Below are 20,366 nucleotides of genomic sequence, written 5' to 3'. Positions count from 1 at the left end.
ATCGTAGCTTTGCTATCAAACACTACAGGAATGACAAAAGAACAGATGGAGCTGCAGTTAATATTTAGAATAAGCTTTATTGTCACACACACTCAAATGAGTACAGTGAAAACTTTACAAGTATCCCCTTAAGGTGCCATCTTAAGAACAGATTCTTAAGTATTAATTCTTTGGGGAAAAATAGGAAACAAATAACAAGTGCAGCATTACAGATGCTAGGAATAAATTAGAAAAATGTAGAATTAGTTCAGAATAACAGTCCTTTCAACCTAGTCCATGCCTGCACCTAGCCTCTAGAGTGCTCCAGGCCATGCTGGGCTTCACCGAGATTTGATTTTGACTCATTTGACTCAAGGAAACCAGATACTCATTGTAGAGTTGAAAACAAATCTACAGTTCATTTATACTGTAGGAATTAAACAGAGTTAAGAGTACCTAAATTGCATCAGATTTGGAAAGTGCTCTGTATTGGTTAGGAATTGTGTTAATATTGTCACAACATACACATACAAATTGATTTTACTTAGAGGCAATTTAAAAACTATTCTATTATCCCTTCCCTTCATGACCACACCCTTGCATTACTCACTCAAATCGTTTTGAGCCTGGCTGCAGATGTTCACGTTTATATTGCTGCTGATTTTACTTCCAAGTCAGCAAATGAAGTCAGCACAACCTTGCAAACACAAAATCATCTTTAGCAACACATCTAAAAAAGTGGAAGCAGTTATGTTGCAGTGCTGACTACATGTGAATACATCCTAAAATCACATCACTTTGTAATACAGGTATTACAGGCAATATATTCATAAAATGCTTCAGGTGTTTAGAGGTGGGGTTTGTGATAGAACATAGAATAGTACAGGTCCTTTGTCCTCGGTTGTGCTGAGCATTTATCTCAAGATCAACCTAACCTACACACCTTTCAATTTACTACTGTCCATGTGTTTGGCCAGCAGTTGTTTAAAATGTCCCTAATGTCTCTGACTCTACTACAACTGCTGTTAGTGCATTCCACGCACCCTCCACTTTCTGCGTAAAGAACCTACCTCTGACACCTCCCTTATAACTTCCAATCACCTTAAAATTATTGACCCCTTGTGACAGTCATTTCTGCTATGGGGAAAAATCTCTAGATATTTACTCTATCTCTATGCCTCATTATCTTGTACATCTCTCTTCCTTCTCTCTAGCGTGAAAAACCTAGCTCCCTCCACCTCTCTTCACAAGATAAGCCCTCCAATCCAGGCAGCTTCCTGGTAAATCTACTCTGCACCCTATCTAAAGCACCTTCATTCTTCCTATAAAGAGGCGACCAGAACAGGACACAATATTCCAAGTGTGGTCTAACCAAGGTTTTAGAGCTGCAACGAAACCTCTTGGCTCAAACTCAATTCCCCTGTTAACAAAAGCCAAAACACCATACGCCTTCTTAACAACCCTATCAAACTTGGGTGGCAACTTTGAGAATCTGCCAAGAGTCCTGCCTTTAACCCTGTATTCAGCATTCAAATTCAACCTTCCAAAAATGAATCAATTCTCGTTTATCCAGGTTGAATTCCATCTGCCACTTCTCAGCCCAGCTCTACATCTTGTAGCCTGCAACAACCCTCAGCACTATCTACAACACCACCGAACTTTGTGTCATCAGCAAACTTACTAACCTACCCTTCCACTTCTTCATTCAACTCATTTGTAAAAATTATGAAGAGCAGAGGCCCAAGTACAGATCCCTGCGGAACACCACTAGTCATTGCCCTCCAGGCAGAATATTATCCATCCACTACTACTTGCTGTCATCTTTTGGCCAGCCAATTCTGCATCCAGGCAGCCAAATTTCCCTGTATCCCATGCCTCCTAACTTTCTGAAAGAGCCTACCATGGAGAATCTTATCAAATGCCTTACTGAAACCTATTTACACCACATTCACTGCTCGACCTTCATCAACTTGTCTTGACACATCCTCAAATGACTAAGGCTTGTGAGGCATGACCTGCCCCTTTCAAAGCCATGCGGACTACCTTTAATCAAACTATGTTTGCTCTTTCTACATATAATTAGCAAATAACCGTATCAGCCACAATATAGGTTATGAGTGTAATGCTATTTGACACAGCAAGCCTAGAGCATGCTCCAGTTTAAATTAAAAAAAAACTTCCCTAAAAAGTTCCTGGGCATTTGAAATATTCTAGTTAGCGAAATGAGTTTAAATTAATCGGTTACTTTAATAATACAAATAATTACAAATGCAAGACATACAATTTTTTTCACAAACTAAAATATACAATGTAGAATGTCAAAAGTACACCTTTCCAATAATAGAAGTCCCCACTGCTATGCCCTCACATTGTATTAGTCCTTATTCTCTACAGCACGATGCCACTGGGGAATTGTAATGTAAGCTACTTATACGGGAACAATTAAGGCTGGGGTGGGGTGGGGGGGGGGGGAATTTTCTTCCCCCAGCTAGATACTGTGATTTTCTATAAAGGTAATGACAAAGATGCAGCCCCAAGATTACTCCAGCCACAATGTGAATGTAAATTGTGATCTTGGTACTAGCCGGAGTTCCACATCAATTGTCTGGACAACTAAACTTCCCCAAAGAGATTTCATTACATTTTGATAACTATGAAAGATTTTGTTAGCGTTAGTTCAGTAGGAGAGTCAGTGACAAGGAGCTAATGTGAAATAGTCACAAAGACAGTGATGCATGCTGTACACTGCAATGTCTTTTCATAAGACTATTGCATTTTTAATGAAACAGATGCATTTTTGAAATAGTAAAAAGGAACAAGAGTATAGGAAGAGCACAAAGAAGGAAAAAGGCACAAAACAAACCAGAATGACATTTTTCTGCACTGTAAGCTTGAGCAGTTTAATAAAAAAAAACACGCAATATAGTCAAACATCAGTCCACCAATTAAATATTATAGTTAAAGTTTGAAACACAGCTGATTAAACTACTGATGTTTAGGTATTACTTTAATGGAAATAAAAAACCATGTGTATGCACACCTTATTTTGTATCCTAAATATCCACTCACCAGCCCCTCCCAGCACCAGTATACAGTGGCTGAAGTGTACACTGTCCACAAATATAAAACAATAACTCGTTGAGTTGGGTAGAACTTCCACCTTCTTAAGGACAAGAGCAGCAAATGCAATTTCCTCTAAGGCTCACTATAATTCTCATAACATCCCAATGAGGATACACATCATTCCACAGTGTTAAAATCCTGAACTCCCTAACAAAAATGTAATTGTAAGAGTACATTCATCACACAGTCTACAGTGATTAAAATGGCATTCATTACACCTTCTCCAGGCAATTAAAGATATTTTGATGCCTTTGCTCCCATTAAGAATGAAAAAAAATTGAAAATTTAAATTTCACATTGTAGAAACAGGGAGAAGGAAAGGAGGCTTGAATAGAAGAAAGTAAGTTTCAAAGACTATTAAGTAAAGCACTACAGAATTGAGATTTTAAAAGCAGCAATAAACCATTCAGGTCATTCTACTTCCAGCATTTCCTCATTAAAATCAAAGCTGAATATTTTAACTAGCTCAAAAAAAAACTAAGATGTAAATTAAATCGTGCATTCCCTTGGTCTTCATTTAATCTAGTCACTTCTTTCCTCTTCAAAAAAGGCGGCAGATTTATAACTGCAATAGTGTAGTCTTGTCCCAAGAGGTCAGTAATTCAATCCTAGAATCTTAACAGACACACTTAGTATATAGTCAAATTTTGGATGAAATCAAAAGAAAAACAGATATACTTAAAAGTTGCATTTTTATAGCACCTTTAATGAATTCAGATACATGAGCTCAATGCTTCACAGGCAATGATCAATTCTTTGAATTGCAGTTACTAGTTAGCAGTATTACTTTTCCTTACATTTGGCAATAGTACAGAAACAAATTTTCAGAGTCTTTAAAAACAATTACATGAATGTTGAACACTTGAACGTTGACTGGAGTTTATCACATTTTGGCTCTCAATGACTAAACACAATACATCTTTAATACTGATATCTACAAATATGACTTTTCAATCTCCAGGCTCCTATTTGGAGTCATTTTCATAAGTTCAATAAAAACTCAATCAATACCACCATCATTAAAGTGGGAAAACAGCCAAAGTATTGTACAGAGGTGTTATCAAACAAAATTGGGAGTTATAAGATGATATTAGGTGGAATGATAAATAACATAAGACATAGGCTTGGAGAGAGATCTTAAAAAGGAGTGAAGGATGAAGTGTCAGAGAGATTAGTTATGAAGTTCCAGTGTTTAAGAGCCTAAGCAGCTGAAAGCGCCAACCAACGGTGAGGTAAGATAAATGTCAGGTGAACAAGCAGCCACAGTTGGAAGAACAGAGTTCTTGAGCATTGCAAGAGCCTAAAAAGGATAGTGGAAGTTATGCAGAGATTTGAGGGGGTCTACTGTACAATGCAAAGGACAGTATGACTAGACTGGATATAATTTGCGATACTTAAATATAAAGTAAGTGGTAGGGGGAATCTTTTAATGTTAAAATTATGTGGAACATTATTTCCCAACATCAGCCCTAAACTTTTCTCAATTTAATTCCACATTTCTAATTCTACTCCAGATTTTAATTTAATGTAATGTTTTGGGTTGATTAAAAAGATGTCATTACAATTGAATATAACCTATACAAAGATCATTTCTCAAAATCCTGCTTTACAGGCTGAAATAATTACGTTTCTCTACTTTCTTTGCTACTCTGATCCCTGACAACATATCAGCCTCATAAGACTTCCCTGTACTGACAAGCATTTAATGTCCCTAGTTCCCTGACTATCATCACTGGATACCGTATTCAAGGTGAAATATGAAAAATGTGCCTAAAAAAGCTTGATTATTACTACATCCTCTGACATATTCTACCATATTCTCTTACAACTTTATCCTTGGCTATAGCACATATACCGCCAACTTTTTCCGTAAGTACTTTACATTTATCTGCCTTCTTCCTTCTGCCAACTTATTTGCAACTTCTCAACCATCTCCTCTGGTTTCACCTATTTTGCTGATTTGAAAGCAAGAGTGACATTAACCAAATTGCACTAAGTTCTTGAATCAAAGCTATTTACAAAATTTAGGAATGGTAGTGGTCCCAACACCATGAGGAATTCCACGTTGACACAGACCTTACAAGCAGTATTTATTACAAGAGCACATACATAATTGGAGCATATTATTCATTCTTAGTTAAAATAGCAAAAGAGGACCACTATTACCCCTCTCTTCTACAGGATACAATTGCAGCAGAGCAGAGAATTTTATAACCAGGACGACAATGATCAGCTTTTGTGCTAGCTGCCTATTAGAACAATGCAAATTTAATTTTGTTGCATTTTTCTTTTTCTACACTTAATGCTGTAACACCTTGAACATACCTACAAATTAAACAGGAGCCACACGATAAAGTTACTGAAACTTTATAACTTAAAATATTGGATTAATTCAAGAAGGTTAACATACCTTCTCTTTAAGAACATGGCTCCATAAAGCAACAGTACAATTAGGTGAAACAGTCTTTCACATGAAGCACCACATGTAGATGATGCAAATTTCCAGGTTTACCCCGGAGTTTGGATATTTTGCCAGAACTAAAAAGTGAAAGAAAAAAGTACATACAAGATTTAGAATTCTATCAACCTATAGTTCTGTCAGAAATCCAAGATCAAAGATTCATTAGATCCAGGCTACTTCATAAAATGCAGGAGAATTTATGACGACTTTTTTGCTATAGCTCCTACAATATTCAACTTACATCTACAAGAAAGCACAAGCTACAGGTCATATTAGTTCAATGACATAAGCTTCAAATCCCTCTGACAATGCACATGTCCATCCATGAGAGTCAGCACAGAGCATGTTCAAGTGTAGCCATAGGACTCAAACTCTGACAACATAAAGTGTTGGCACGTTTAAGTCTGTAAAAAATCTCAATCCCTCTTTCTACACTATGCTTCAAGTATCTCTTGGCCAGCAGATTCTCAGGATGTCTAGTATTTACGCCAAGTAATGTTGTCCAGATATCAGGAGCCTCCAAAGTTACTTATTAATACTTGTGTAGCAGAATGATCTAAACTTGACGTGTACAAGGTCTTTTATCTGCTGAGATGGTAACAATGCAAGATATATCCCAGTAGCCAGTTCATGTAATCCTGCTCTACTAAAGCAAAAGGAAATAAACATTAAAAACTTGACTATTAAAGCAAGTTTTCTTCTACTTATAAAAAAATTTTAAAATGTGCTTCAAAATAGTGAGCAGACAGAGATTAAGGTGCCATAATAATAACATCCTGGTCTAATATTGGTTCGAATGCCATTTGGCTAGCATTCTAAATATGGTCTGGAGGAAGATCAATGGACATCAACTTTTAATTCTGCTTTTCCTCCTCAAATACTGTCAGACCTGCTGAGTTTCTCCAGCAGTACCTTTTTGCTTCAGATTTCCAGCACCTACAATACTTTGTTATATTCTAAATATGGCAGTTTGGACAATAAAAAGCTTCCAGATATTACTAAGACCACCAACTATGCAGTCTCCATAATGCAGAAGGTTCAAATGGAAACAACATTCAGTTTGGTCTCTGCAAACTGAACGAAAATGGAAATATACCTAGTGGACGAGAATATCAGAGGCATTTTTAAAATAAATGCTTTCTTATAAAATTATTATTCATCTTTCAGTGATTGCTACAAATGTGTGAATTGCATTTACTTCTATTGTCTCCCTTTTAATAACAATCAGAAGAAGAAGAAATCTTGTATAATTCGTTAAGATTAAGTGCCTCAATAATGTAGAGGCAGACAGGTTGTTTCCACATTGTGGGACAGTCTAGGACCAGAAGGCATAATCTTAAGACTAAAATGGTTTCCCACTCAACACAGAGATAAAGAAGGAATTTCTTCTGAGGACATTGAATGTGTGGGATGTTTTATTGCAAAGGACTGTTGAGGCTGGTTTATGATGTATATTCAAGGTTAAGATAGGCAAATTTTAAATCAGTGAGAGAATCTAGGGTTATGGGATAAGATGGAAAAGTGGTATACAGAGTTATCATATCAGTCATGCCATTGAATGTTAGGAGGCAGCTGATGGACCAAAATGCCTACTTCTGCTCCTACATCTCATGGTCTATTGGTATAATTAGAAACATGGAGAAAATTAGTTGTAATGGAGAAATGAGCAATAAACTGTCACTGCAAGAAAAGTGAGGGGATTTACAACAGATGTGCATTATTGAAGACGATCAGTATCCTTTGACAAATATTATTTGCAATCTCAAATACACAGTCTATTTCTGCACATAGTCCACCATGCATTTTTCTGATAGCTCAAGGTCTTTCAAGTTAATATGCGCCATTGGTATATTTGTAAATGACCAAAGAGAGTGGGAAAACAGGAAACATAGCCACATTTACACTTGGGCATTCAGTTGTGACCCAATCAGAAGCTACCTAATTATTTCCAATGCAAGAATAGACAGAACACCTGTAGGCTTTGGTGGAAATACAAACCAAACATTGTTTTAACAAAAGTTACAATCTAAGATGGCTTTAAAGAAATCGTGTAATTCTAGGTATTGTTTTGCAAAGCCTGGTCTTCAATTTTTAAAAATTCAGCCACTGTTGTAGGCTTTGCTAGCAGACCCATGCCAAGTTACCCTCAAAAATAGTATGGTTAGTTTTGTTGAATATCTTTATGTGCGAAAAAAGGATTCAGAAAAGTGGTAGTGAGAAGGTTGAAGTTCTCTCTCCACTAGCCCCATCCAAAGTGGGCAGGCGTTAGTCTAGTGGTAACACGGAGTCAAAACCTCAGTTATGCGCTGGAGGCCTGGGTTCAAACCTTGCTACAGCAGATGGTGGAATTTGAATTCCATTGAAATAAATCTGGAATTAAGAATCAATTGAGGACCCTGAAACCACTACCTATTGTCGAAAAAGCCCATCTTAGAGATTTATAGCTCAGGTTGAGGTTCAGGTTGTAAGTTTGCTCACTGAGCTGGAAGATTTGTTTTCAGACGTTTCATCACCATACTAGGTAACATTATCAATGAGCCTCCAGCACAGCACTGGTGTTATGTCCTGCTTTCTATTTGTGTCTCTCGGTTTCTTAAGGCGAGTGATATCACCCACCTGGGACAACATCAGTGAGCCTCTGGTGAAGCACTGGCATTATCAAGTATGGTGACAAAACATCTGAAAACAAACCTTCCAACTCAGCAGGCAAACTTACAACCCAAAACCCAACTGGTTCACTAATGCCCTTCAGGCAAGAACATCTGCCATCCTCAACTGGTCTGGCCTATGTGACTCCAGAGCGACAATAATGTGGTTGACTTTCAATTGCCCTTTGAAGTGGCGTAGCCAACTATTCAGTTGTATCAATCCCTACAAAATCTCAAAAAAAATGAAATCAGACAGATCACCAAACATCGAACAAAGCACCAAAAGGACAATGACAGAAATAGCCCAGTCAACCCTGCAAAGTCCTCCTTACTAACATCTGGGGGCTAGTGCCAAAACTGGGAGAGCTATCTCACAAACTAGTCAAACAACAGCCAGGCAGTCAGATTCACAGAATCATACCTTACAGACAAGGTCATAGATTCCATCACCATGCCACGATAGGTCATGTTCCACCAGCAGGGCAGACCCAGGTTGTGGCACAGTACAGTCATTAGGGAGTCGCCCTATGAATCCTCAACATTGACTCATGATGTCTCTTGCTTTCAGGTTAAACATAGGCAAAGAAACATCCTCCCGATTATCACTTACTGTCCTCCCTCAGTTGGTGAATCAGTACTATATGTTGACCAACACTCGGAGGAAGCACTGAGGATGGCAATGTATAAAATGTTCTAGGAGAAAATGAGGACTGCAGATGCTGGAGATCAGAGCTGAAAATGTGTTACTGGAAAAGCACAGGTCAGGCAGCATCCAAGGAGCAGGAGACTTTCCTGAAGAAGGGCTCATGCCCGAAACGTCGATTCTCCTGCTCCTTGGGTGCTGCCTGACCTGCTGCGCTTTTCCAGCAACACATTTTCAGCAATGTACAAAATGTACTCGGTGGACGATTGCAACGACCCCCAATTAGGATGGCTCAGCAGTAGTATTGAGCAAACTGGTGGGTTCTAAATGACACAGCTATTTGACTGGGTCTGCAGCAGGTGGGGAGGGGAACCAACAAGAGGGAAAAACAACCTGTCACATCCTTACCAATCTGCCTTCATTGGTCAGAACATTTGAATATAGGAGTTGGGACGTCATGTTATGGTTGGACAGGACATTGGTGAGGCCACTTTTAGAATGATGCATACAATTTTGGCGTCCTTCTATAGGGAGGATTTTGTTAAACTTGAAAGGATTCAGAAAAGATTTACAAGGATGTTGCCAAGACTTTAGGGTTTGAGTTTTAGGGGAAAGGCCGAATAGGCTGGAGCTTTTCTCGCCCTGGAGCATTGGAGGTTGAGGGGTGACCTTAGAGATTTATAAAATTTTGAGGAACGTGAATAGCCAAGATCTTTGTCCTAGGGATGGGGAGTCCAAAACTAGAGGGCACAGGCTCAAGTTGAGAGAGGAAAGGAAAGGATTTCAAAAGTACCCGAGGGGTAGCTTTTTTCACAGAGAGTGGTGTGCATGTGGAATGAGCTACCAGAGGAAGTAGTGGAGGCAGGTACAATTACACTATTTCAAAAGGCATCTGGATGGGGACATGAATAGGAAGGGTTTATCTGCCGGCTGCAGATGGATCTATACCTGATGGTTTTGGTACAAGTGACTCCTGCACATTGACTTTGAGAATAACCTTTATTGTGTTTCAGTGCACTATCACTGTGCCAAATGGGGCAGGCGTCAAACAACTCTAGCATCTCAAAACAGGGCATCCATGAGGTGACGTGGGCCGACAGTAGAATTGTACTCAACGCAATCTGTAATCACATGACTCAGCATATCGCCAACTCAAGCATTACCACTAAGCCGGGGATAACTTTGGCTCAATGGAGTGTGCAGAAAGGCATGCCAGGAGATGCACCAGGCATACGTGAAAATGAGGTATCAACCTGGTGAAGCTACCAAATAGGTATGCTTGCATACCAACCATCCCAGTCTACTGTCAATCAGTAAAGTGATGGAAAGTGTCATCAACAGTGCTGTCAAGCAGCATCTATTCAGCAATATCCTGCTCAGTGATGCCCAGTTTGGGTTCAGCCAGGGCCATACAGCTCCTGACCTCATTAAAGCCTTAGTTCAAGTATTGGCAGAAGAGCTAAATTCCAGAGGTGAGGCGAGTGTGACAACCCCTGACATCAAGGCGGCATTTGACCAATTGTGGCATCAAGGAGCCCTAGCAAAACTGGATCAATGAGTATCAGGGTACAATTCTTTGACGGTTGGAGTCATACAGGACACCGAGGAAGATGGGAGTCAGTTATCTCAGCTCCAGGACATCTGCAGGCATTCCTCAGGGTAGTGTCACAGGGCAATTTTCAGGTGCTTCATCAAATGACATTCCCTCCATCAATGTCAAAAGTGGGGATGCTTGCCAATGACTGCACAATGTTCAGCACCATTTGTGACTTCAGACAAGCAGACCACATTCAAATACAACAAGATGTGGACAATATCCAAGCTTGGACTAACAAGTCGCAAGTAACATTCATGCCATACAAATGCCAGCTATGACCATCACAAACAAAACAATCTACCATCACTGAATCCTCCATTATCAACATCCTGAATTAATCAGAAACTGAACTGGACTCACCACAAACAGTGGCTACAAGAGCGGGTCAGAGGCTAGGAGTACTGCCATTAGGTGACACACCTGACTCCCCAAAGCCTGTCCACCACCTACAAAGGCACAAGTCAGGACTGTGATGGAATATTCCCCACTTCCCTGGATGGGTACAGCTCCAACACTCAAGCTTGACACCATCCAGGACAAAGCAGCCCGCCTGATTGTCACAACATCCACTCCCTCCACTACTAATGTTCAGTACATACTGCTGCTACGATCAACAGAAATTGAAAAATCCTCAGACAGCACCTTCCAAACCCACGATGTTTTGAAGGATGACAGCAGATTCATAGGAACACCACCACATTGAAGTCCCCCTCCAAGCCACTCACCATCCTGACTTGGAAATATAATAGTTGTTCCTCACTGTCGCTGACTGAGAATCATGGATTTCCCTCCCTAATGGCAGTGTGCGTCAACCCACAGCAGGTGGATTGCAGCAGTTCAAGGAGACAGCTCACCAGTACCTTAAGAGAAACTAGGGACAAGCAATAAATGCTGGTCAGCCAGCAACACCCACATCCCACAAAATAAATTTAAAAGAATTCAGTGCTTACATGGATCTTCAGAATGAAAATAATTACTAAGGATTTGATGAATATTTAGAGTAATCATTTACATTTGTTAATTGGATAGTCAGGGCATTTTATCAATCAATATAAATTCTGTTCTGGGAATTGACCAAAAACAAAATCCTATTATAGCATTTAATATAGTAAAAATATCAATTCCACGATTTTCCTTTCTTTACATTCCTAGGCAGCAACACTTAACCACATGTGTAAAAAGGAACAGACTCCTGGTGTTGATTTATGGTCAATTAACACATTTTAAGAGTGAGTTACATCACCAGTTGTTGTGAAGAATGTCTTGTGTTAGAGATTTAATGCTACTGATTTCCTGTATTTGAGGGAATAACAGAATGCTCATCAAGTAATTGATCAAGCAGAGATTATTGAAGAGTGCATGAACTCAACAGTTAGTGAGCCATTTAGGCTCCTTCGGGTTCCGGACTCAAGATCTTAAGATGATCTTTGTTTGCACTTTGCTAAGTATAATAGAATGGAATAAACTGGCTCAGCTTCTAGCAATTGGAGAAAAAAAAAACAAAATTATTTTCCTTTTCCAAGCAGAAAAGTTTAGTAAATCTATATGGATGGAGATCTCTTCTAAATAAATTTAGTGTCAAACAAATTTTTAAAAAGAAACTGCTCAAAAGTAGACTAAGTGTGATCTTTGAATCACAGAAACAACTAGCAACTCTATGCCATACCTTACTTTACTTGGGCTACAAGAGAACTGTGTGTGGGCCAACAAGTCAGCAACTCACGTACTGAAGACGTGCAAGAAACCTCTATCAAAACTCAAGTTTCTTCATGCTTACCAAGTAGTTTGTTTGTTCAATCGAAATGCAGCAGTGAAGATGTTGCTTGATATAAGCTAGGATAATTTCATAAAATTTGTATACACACCCATCTTATGCATTATCTAGATGAGCTATTGAACTAGTTAGGAGAAAGTGAGGACTGCAGATGCTGGAGATCAGAGCTGAAAATCATTCCTGAAGAAGGGCTCATGCCCGAAACGTCGATTCTCCTGCTCCTTGGATGCTGCCTGACCTGCTGCGCTTTTCCAGCAACACATTTTCAGCTATTGAACTAGTTATCCATTTAATGATCATATTTTAAACAAACATACCAATGTGTGAACTTAAGAATTATTGGCAAACAAGTCACATTATACACGTGCAGAAATATAAGAAAATAAAGCCTTAACACAACTCACCTGGTAAGAGTGTACTCCCTGAGTCCTGAATGTAGGTTCATGGCAGAAAATGTACCTATGCACCCTCGCAACCGTTTATCGCGGCCAATCTTCCACGTCACAAATAATGGGCTGGAAAATAAATAAATACAGCATTAAACATCAATGGTAATAAAATGTTATTTTTACAAGTTTCAAATCAAACTAAAATGCATGTTACCTGCCATGCTTCAAGTTTTTAAATCTAACTTTCCTCCTTTTGATAAATTGTTAATTGAACTTTTACAGTTCATTTTTACCATTCAAAACTGTACCACATGTATTATTGAGCCAATATTTATACTTCTGCCACTATGTTCCAAGAATGGAGAAAGTGGCAGCATCAGCCATAATTTAAAGTTAGTGGTTTAAATTAATGACCTTAAAAGTTTTACACTTCCATTCAAATCAGGAACTAAGGATATTAACAAGCTACCTTCCATAAAGCACTTAAGCCATACCAGTTTATGCTGGGCAATATGCAAGTCATGAACAAATATAGTCAATCTTAATGCAGAAATTTAACTGCAGATACCAAAAAGCTGTTGTGCCTAACCATTAAATCAGGCCATAATAATAATTGGTTTGATCACATTCAAAGAATTCATGAATGTAGTCACACCCCAAAGTGGAACCAATGTTATTTAAGCAATTTGTGATGCAGGGTGTAGATTTACATATATCTCTTCATATCATTTATTTGGATTTTAAATATTTGGATTTTGAACTAGTGACATACGGGTCTTCTTTAGGTCTAAGGGATGAAATCGTTTCTGGAGCCATGGCATGCTTTTTTAAAGTAACAGTCTGAAAGTGAGAGCATTTGGGAGGCCAGTGGGAATTTGTTCACATTAAGAGAGTTTACAAGCTAACAAAGTAAATAGTGTAGTACATTAAGCTTTCAAGTAGGAGATTCTGGAATTGATCTTTTGGGCTTGTATTCGAAAGCTTTTGGAGAGGTTAGACTCTTTGTGGTGAGGCCTTAAAGCAACAGTTAAATTAAGCCTTATATATGTGAAATGGAATGGAATTTTATTTCAGAGAGAGTCTTGTAAAAGGACAATGACTGCCATTAATGGGCTTGTACTTTCCCATGCATTTCAAAATCATTTGCTTGCCACTTCAACATCACCTTGCTCCCTGGCCAACATCTGTCACAGGCATGCTGCAGTGTTCCAGCAAAGCTCAGTGCAAGCCAGAACATAGTATCTAATTTTCTTTTAGGGACCCTGCAGCTTCAAGACTCAATATCCAGTTCAATACTTTTAGGGCCTGAGCACCTTCTTCCATGTCCTTCTCCAAACTCCCACACACCAGGCCTTGTCATCACATGGGCTGCTAACACAACCTCCCATCGCCAGCTACTAAAAGTCCCCATTAGCACCTATTGATGCGCCCAAGTTGACCAGTATCCAGTCTTCTGCTCAACTGTTCTTTTACTTTGGGCATCATTTCTACCTATTGTTTAATCGTCATCGGTACCCAATATCAGCACAAAAGTCAACATAGTCATTGTCACAATTAGCTCTGAAGGGTCACTGGTCCAGAAATGTTCACCCTACTTTCTGTCCACAGATGCTGCTGGATCAGAGTCTCTCCAATAATTTTGTTTTTTGTTTCAGATTTCCAGCATCCCCAGTTGTACTTTTTTTTTTGGAAAACTTGTATATTTGAAAATAGTTTTGTTCATTCTATTTCATTTTCATTTCTTTTGAATAATAAACTTTTATTGAATGAAAGTCAATGAAAGACCAATGTGTTAAAACCAAAAAGAAACACAAAATAAGATTTATCAAGCTAGGTTTCAGTCCAGGATCTGACTTGTTCTATAATAACATCCTGACGAAGGGCTCCTGCCCGAAACATTGATTTTCCTGCTCTTCGGATGCTGCCTGACTTGCTGCACTTTTCCAGTACCACTCTAGTTTTGACCATAATAACATCAGCTGACATCAACAAAGTTTGGAAACCTAAAAAAAAAGTTTAAAAAAATCTACTATACTAGCTTATCGTATCATTTTGAAGTACTGGGAATGTAATGTTTAAAAGATCCCTTATTAGAGTGATTCACTACATGTTTGATTGTGTACCTGTCCTTTGACAGACTGAGACCGGAAATCACAGCAGGCATCTGGCTACTTCCGAACTGCCAAAATTGCCTGGAACCACAAGTGTGTATTTTGCTCCCAGCCCTGGGCAAAGATATTTGTTTCCCTGAATAAGACCTGGTTACAGATCTTATTAACTGCCTCTTGTTCTTATTAACATACTTCCTTACCTATTAACAAGGGTATGTGAAGACCAACAATAAGACCAATACCAGATCCTATTAACTACCTCCTTACCTTTGAACAGAAGATTGCGAATAATACAGTAACAGGCTCATGTGAACATTTCAGTACGTGTCACAGGACGACAGCAATCACTAGTCATTGTAAGATTAATAAATACCTCTTTAAACAATATAATCGCAAATCGATCAGCCATGGGATTTAAGAACTTTGTATTAGTCAGACCCGAACTAGATAAAATATACTGCCTGTATGTAATGTTCAGAGGTCGGTCAGGGAGCATCACCATAAGGCTGCCCCGGGACTCCTTTTGTGTCAGCCAGGATCTCACGTCGGCTGTTCAGAAACAAAGTGTCTACCTTTGACCTGAAACTTGTGCTATCCAGACTTAAGAGTTAATAAGATCATAACAATAACAAATAAATCTTTAACTATTTTCTGCAACTGACATGTGGGCTGAATGGCTCAGACTAGATTGTTTTTGACAGGTCAAAATCTAAAAATCCGCAAAATATATTTCTTAATTTTGGTAAATATTAATTTTATACAAAGTGTCATTCATAGTGAGGCATGCAGTTAGGTGAAGGCATGAGGATCTTTTTGGTACAATTCTGTATCAAAGTAATGAATCTCAAGTAAAATAATGTTTATATTAAGGTTCCACAACACTGACTGATCAGATTAAGTAAATGCAGATTAATCAGTACACAATAATAATTATTTTTATCAAATTTCTGAAGGAGGCAATTGCTGGCATGACATTAAAATGTGAAAAATTACTAAGTGCAATCTACTAAGGGAGGATAATTGGCAAATAGCAATTCAAAACTAAAGCTTACTGGAAACTCATGGTTCATATTTTTCATCAAACAATCATGGATAAAATATGCAAAACCTTATTGACTACTCAATCATGGGTTTGGTATGCTATTGAAAAGGTCAGCATTTGTTGCCCCAATCCGAAATGCCTTTGACGAGGCATTGGTGGGTCACTTCCTTAAATCATTGCAATCCATGAAGGTACCTGTATACCTGCAGTACTGTTAGGGAGGCAGTTACAGGATTTTGACACAGCAAAAGGAACAATGACGTAGCTCCATGTAAAACTCAGGATGGTATGTGTAGTCTTAAACATCTACTGGCCGAACAAAAACAAAATAGTTGTCAATACAAATAATTGACTTTAACACATTGGCAAATCGTGTAGCAAATATTGTGTGTGTTATGTTTGATGAAAATCCCAGCTCTTAAAAGAGAAGGAATATGAAATTAACTCGATTGCTAAATACATTTCTCAAATTCTCTACAGTGGCTGGTTCCTCTGAAGTGAAGTGAAGTGAAGTGAAGTGAAAGTGAAAGTTACCTTCATCCCACAGGTTGATCTCTGAGATATCTGGTGGCATGATTAACCAGAGGGTCACCACACTTCAGGCAATGGGCAAGGTTGAGGTAATATATGTTATCATTATGGTGACCTCAGTTGGCAAACTGAACGCGTGCTGTTGCAGGTCAGTCATTCTGTATTGTCAAACTATCTACTTAACTGTAAAATACTTGAGAACAAGACTATCAAACATTACCCATAAGATAGATGCAGAACTATGTCCCAGTAACATTAACAATTTTACCGTTAAGAGCTCCCCAAACATGAAACCATGAATTCTAACAGTAATTTTAACATAAGATCTGAAGAAATGATACTACCTATTCACTATTCGCTGCCAGAGGATGTGGTGGAGGCTTGTTTTTACTGCCCTTCTTAAACAGTGGCACCACATTTGCCAACCTCCAGTCTTCCAGCATCTTACCTGTGACTATCGATGATACAAATATCTCAGCAAGAGGCCCAGGAATCACTTCTCTAGCTTCCCACAAAGTTCTCTGGTACCTTTAACCGTTTCAAGACATTCAGCACAGTCAGGAAAGCTATTGGAGTAAGGATATTTTGCTACAGTTATAGAGGACCATGGTGAGGCCACACCTTGAGTATAGTGTGCAGTTATGGTCTCCTAGGCAGAGGAAGGACATTTTTGCTATTGAGGGAGTCCAACAATTAGTTGACCAGACAGATTCTTGGAATGGCAGGACTGACACGAGGAAAGACTAGATCGACTAAGTTTGTATTTGCTGAAATATAAAAAAAAAGGGAGTGGGGGCATCTTACAAATAAAATCCTGATGGGACTGGACAGGCTAGATGCTTGAAGAATGTTTCCAAAGTTGAATAACGGGTAAACCATTCAGGACTGAGATGAGAAAGCACCTCTTCACTCAAGAGTTGTGAACCTGTGGAATTCTCTCTCATAGGAAGCTGCTGGAGCCAGTTCATTAGATATACTCACGAGGGAGCTGGGCACAGCCCTTCCTGCAAAAGGGTTCAAGGATTTGAGATCCAAATCATGGATCAGGTTGTAAGATTGCCCACTGATCTGGTAATTTGTTCACTGACGTCTCACTAGGTAACATCAGTAAGCTTCTGATGAATCATTGGTGTTCTGTCCGCTTGTTATTGGTGGGTCTTGGTCTGTTATGGTGGGTCATATCACTTCCAGTTCTGTTTGAGAGGTTGGTAAATAGGGCCCATATCAATATGTTTGTTCATGGAGTTCCGATTTGAATGCCAGACTTCTAGGAATTTCCGTGTGTGTTTTTGTTTAGCCTGTCCCAGAATGGATGTATTGTCCCAGTCGAACTGGTGTCCCTCTTTGCCTGTGTGTATGGATACTAGTGATAGTTGGTCATGTCTTTTGGTGGCTAGTTGGTGCTCATGCATCCTGCCCGTTTGTCTAATGTAATGTTTGTTGCAGTCCTTATATATAATTTCCATTTTGCTGGTTGTTGGACATTACACTGGACAAACAGTAAATCAGTAAGCAAAGATATAAAGCAGAAAGAAAAATGTCTAGAAAATAGATAAAATGATCTATTCAGAGATTAATTTCATATCTGAATGCAAGTAGTCTAGTAAATCAGATGAACTGAGGGCATAGTTGAACATATAAAAGTGCAATATCATTGCTAGTACTGAAACATTAAAATAAAACAAACGATAACTTATCAGGATTTTCAGATCAATAGAAGGAGGAATAAAAAGGGGAGTGTCACCACATTTGTGAAAGAACAAAAGAATGAAACAATGAAAAAGAAAATCAAAGCAGTGAAGACAGATATAAAAACAGAGTGCTGGACAATCTCAGCAGGTCTGGCAGCATCTGTGCGAACCATCAATAAAGGTGCACTGCCAAAGTTCACTAAGTCTGCTTAGACAACACATTCCAACCACACTACCACTGCTATTGGGGAGAAGGACAGCAGATAACACTACAAGCTCCACTCTAAGCTACTCACCATCCAGACTTGGAAATATATTAGTCCTTCACTGTTGCTGGGTCAAAACACCAACACACTCCCAATAGCATTGTGGACGTATCTATCTCAAACAGACTGTAGTAATTCACCTTCTGAAGAGCAACAATGGATCAGCATTAAATGTTGGCCCAGCCAGCAGCATCCACATCCCAAGAATGAATGGAAAAAAAAAACACTAAATAAAAATACAGCACAGATAGAGGCTATTTGGCCCATCAAGCCTGCAATGACTCTCCAAAGACCATCACACCCAGACCCACCACAGCCTCACTCTATCCCCATAACGCAGTATTAATCAACCTACCTTGCACATTACAGCACAATTTAGCACAGCCAATCCACCCAGCCTGCATAAGATAAGGATGCATGGTGTTACAGGTAATGTATTAGCATACATACAGAATTGGTTAACTAACAGGAAACAAAGTGGGGATAAAGGAGTGCTGTCCTGGTTGGTGGTCAGTGACTCAGGGATCAGTGTTGCAACTGCAATTATTCACAACCTACATAGATCATTTGGAGATGGGGACCAGGTGTCAAAGTTTGTGGATGACACTACATTGATTGGTAGAGCAAAGTGCGCAGAGGACTGTGAAACTTTGCAAAGGGACATAGTTTAAGTGAGTGGGCAAAGGTCTGGCAGATGGAATACAATGTTAATAAATGTGAAGTCATCTATTTTTGGAGGAATAACAGTTTAAAAAAAGACTATTATTTGAATGGTTAAAAAAAACTGTAGCATGCTGTTGTGCACAGGAATCTGGGCATCCTTGTGCACAAGTCAAAGGAGGTTGGGCTGCACGTGCAACAGGTAATTAAGGCGGCAAATTGAATTTTGTCCTTCAATATTAAAGAGATTGAGTTTAAAAGCAAGGAGGCTATATTGCAGCTGTAAAAAGGGTACTGGTGAGGCCACAGCTGGAACATTGCATGCAGTTTTGGTCACTTACTTGAGAAAGGATATACTGGTACTAGAGTGGGTGCAGAAGAGGCTCACTAGGTTGCTTCCAGACTTGAGGGGGTTAGCTTATGAGGAGAGATGGAGTACACTGGAATTATATGCATTGTAATTTAGAAGAACGGCAGGGGGTGGGGAGATATTATAGAACATAAAATTATCAAGGGAATAGATAAGACAGAAGTTGACAAGAGGTTGAGAGAGGACTTAACTGAGACATAAGAATCAGAAGGTTAGATAGAGTGAACAGTGAGAGCCTTTTTCCTCGGATGGTGATGTCTAGTATGAGGTGGCATAGCTTTAAATTGAGGGATGATAGATATATAGGACAGGTGTCAGTGATCGTTTCTTTACTCAGTAGAAGGGGCATGGAACACACTGTCTGCAACAGTAGTAGACCCCCAAACTTTAAAAGGTATTTAAATGGCCATTGGATAGACATCTGAATGAAAATTGAATAGTGTAGGTTAGATGGGTTTCAGATTGTTGCGCTGACCTGTGAAACCATAGAGGGCTGAAGGGCCTGTACTGCGCTGTATTGTTTTGTTTAAAGTAGAGAGGATGTTTCCACTGGCAGGTGAAACTAGGACAAGAGGACATAGCCTCAAAATTAGGAGCAGCAGATTTAGGACCAAATTGAGAAGGAACTTCCTCATCCAGAGGGCTGTGAATCTCTCTAATTCCATGCTCAGTGAAATAGTTGAGGCTTCATTGAATCTTTTTAAAACTAAGAAAGATAATTTTTAGAATAGCAAAGGAATTAAGGATCACGGTGAGAGGACGGATAAGCGTAGCTGAGGCCACAAAAAGATCAGCCATGATCTTATTGAATGGCAGAGCAGGCTTGAAGGGCTAGATGGCCTACTTCTATTTCTAATGTTCTTAGAATGGTGGGTGGAAACCAGAGCACCCAGCAAAAATCCACACAAACACTGGGAAAACGTTCAAACTCCATACGGTCACCCAAGGCCAGAATTCCTGATGTGCAAAGCAGCAGTTTTATCAATTTTGCTGGAATGAAATGCAATTTCACCAAACTACTGAAATTGGTTACTCAAAGATAAATGCCAATCAATGAGAGCCAAAAGAGATAAAAGGGGTG

The 20,366-nt window shown here is 39.1% G+C and overlaps 1 protein-coding gene across 2 annotated transcripts in view; it reads right to left on the bottom strand.

Annotated features, from left to right (window-relative positions):
• Positions 1 to 20,366, bottom strand: part of LOC140495992 (nuclear protein AMMECR1-like) — a 188,211-nt gene that overhangs the window by 55,992 nt on the left and 111,853 nt on the right. For both annotated transcript variants that reach the window (XM_072595387.1, XM_072595386.1), the window contains exon 3: positions 12,630 to 12,740. In XM_072595387.1, coding sequence (XP_072451488.1) covers positions 12,630 to 12,740 — 111 coding nt within the window. The remainder of the gene's footprint in view (positions 1 to 12,629; positions 12,741 to 20,366) is intronic.

This window comes from Chiloscyllium punctatum, chromosome 25 (genome assembly GCF_047496795.1).
Source record: "Chiloscyllium punctatum isolate Juve2018m chromosome 25, sChiPun1.3, whole genome shotgun sequence".
Classification (NCBI taxonomy): Eukaryota; Metazoa; Chordata; class Chondrichthyes; order Orectolobiformes; family Hemiscylliidae; genus Chiloscyllium; species Chiloscyllium punctatum.
Note: the sequence above shows the minus strand (reverse complement) of the source record. Positions and strands in the feature narration are given on the sequence as shown.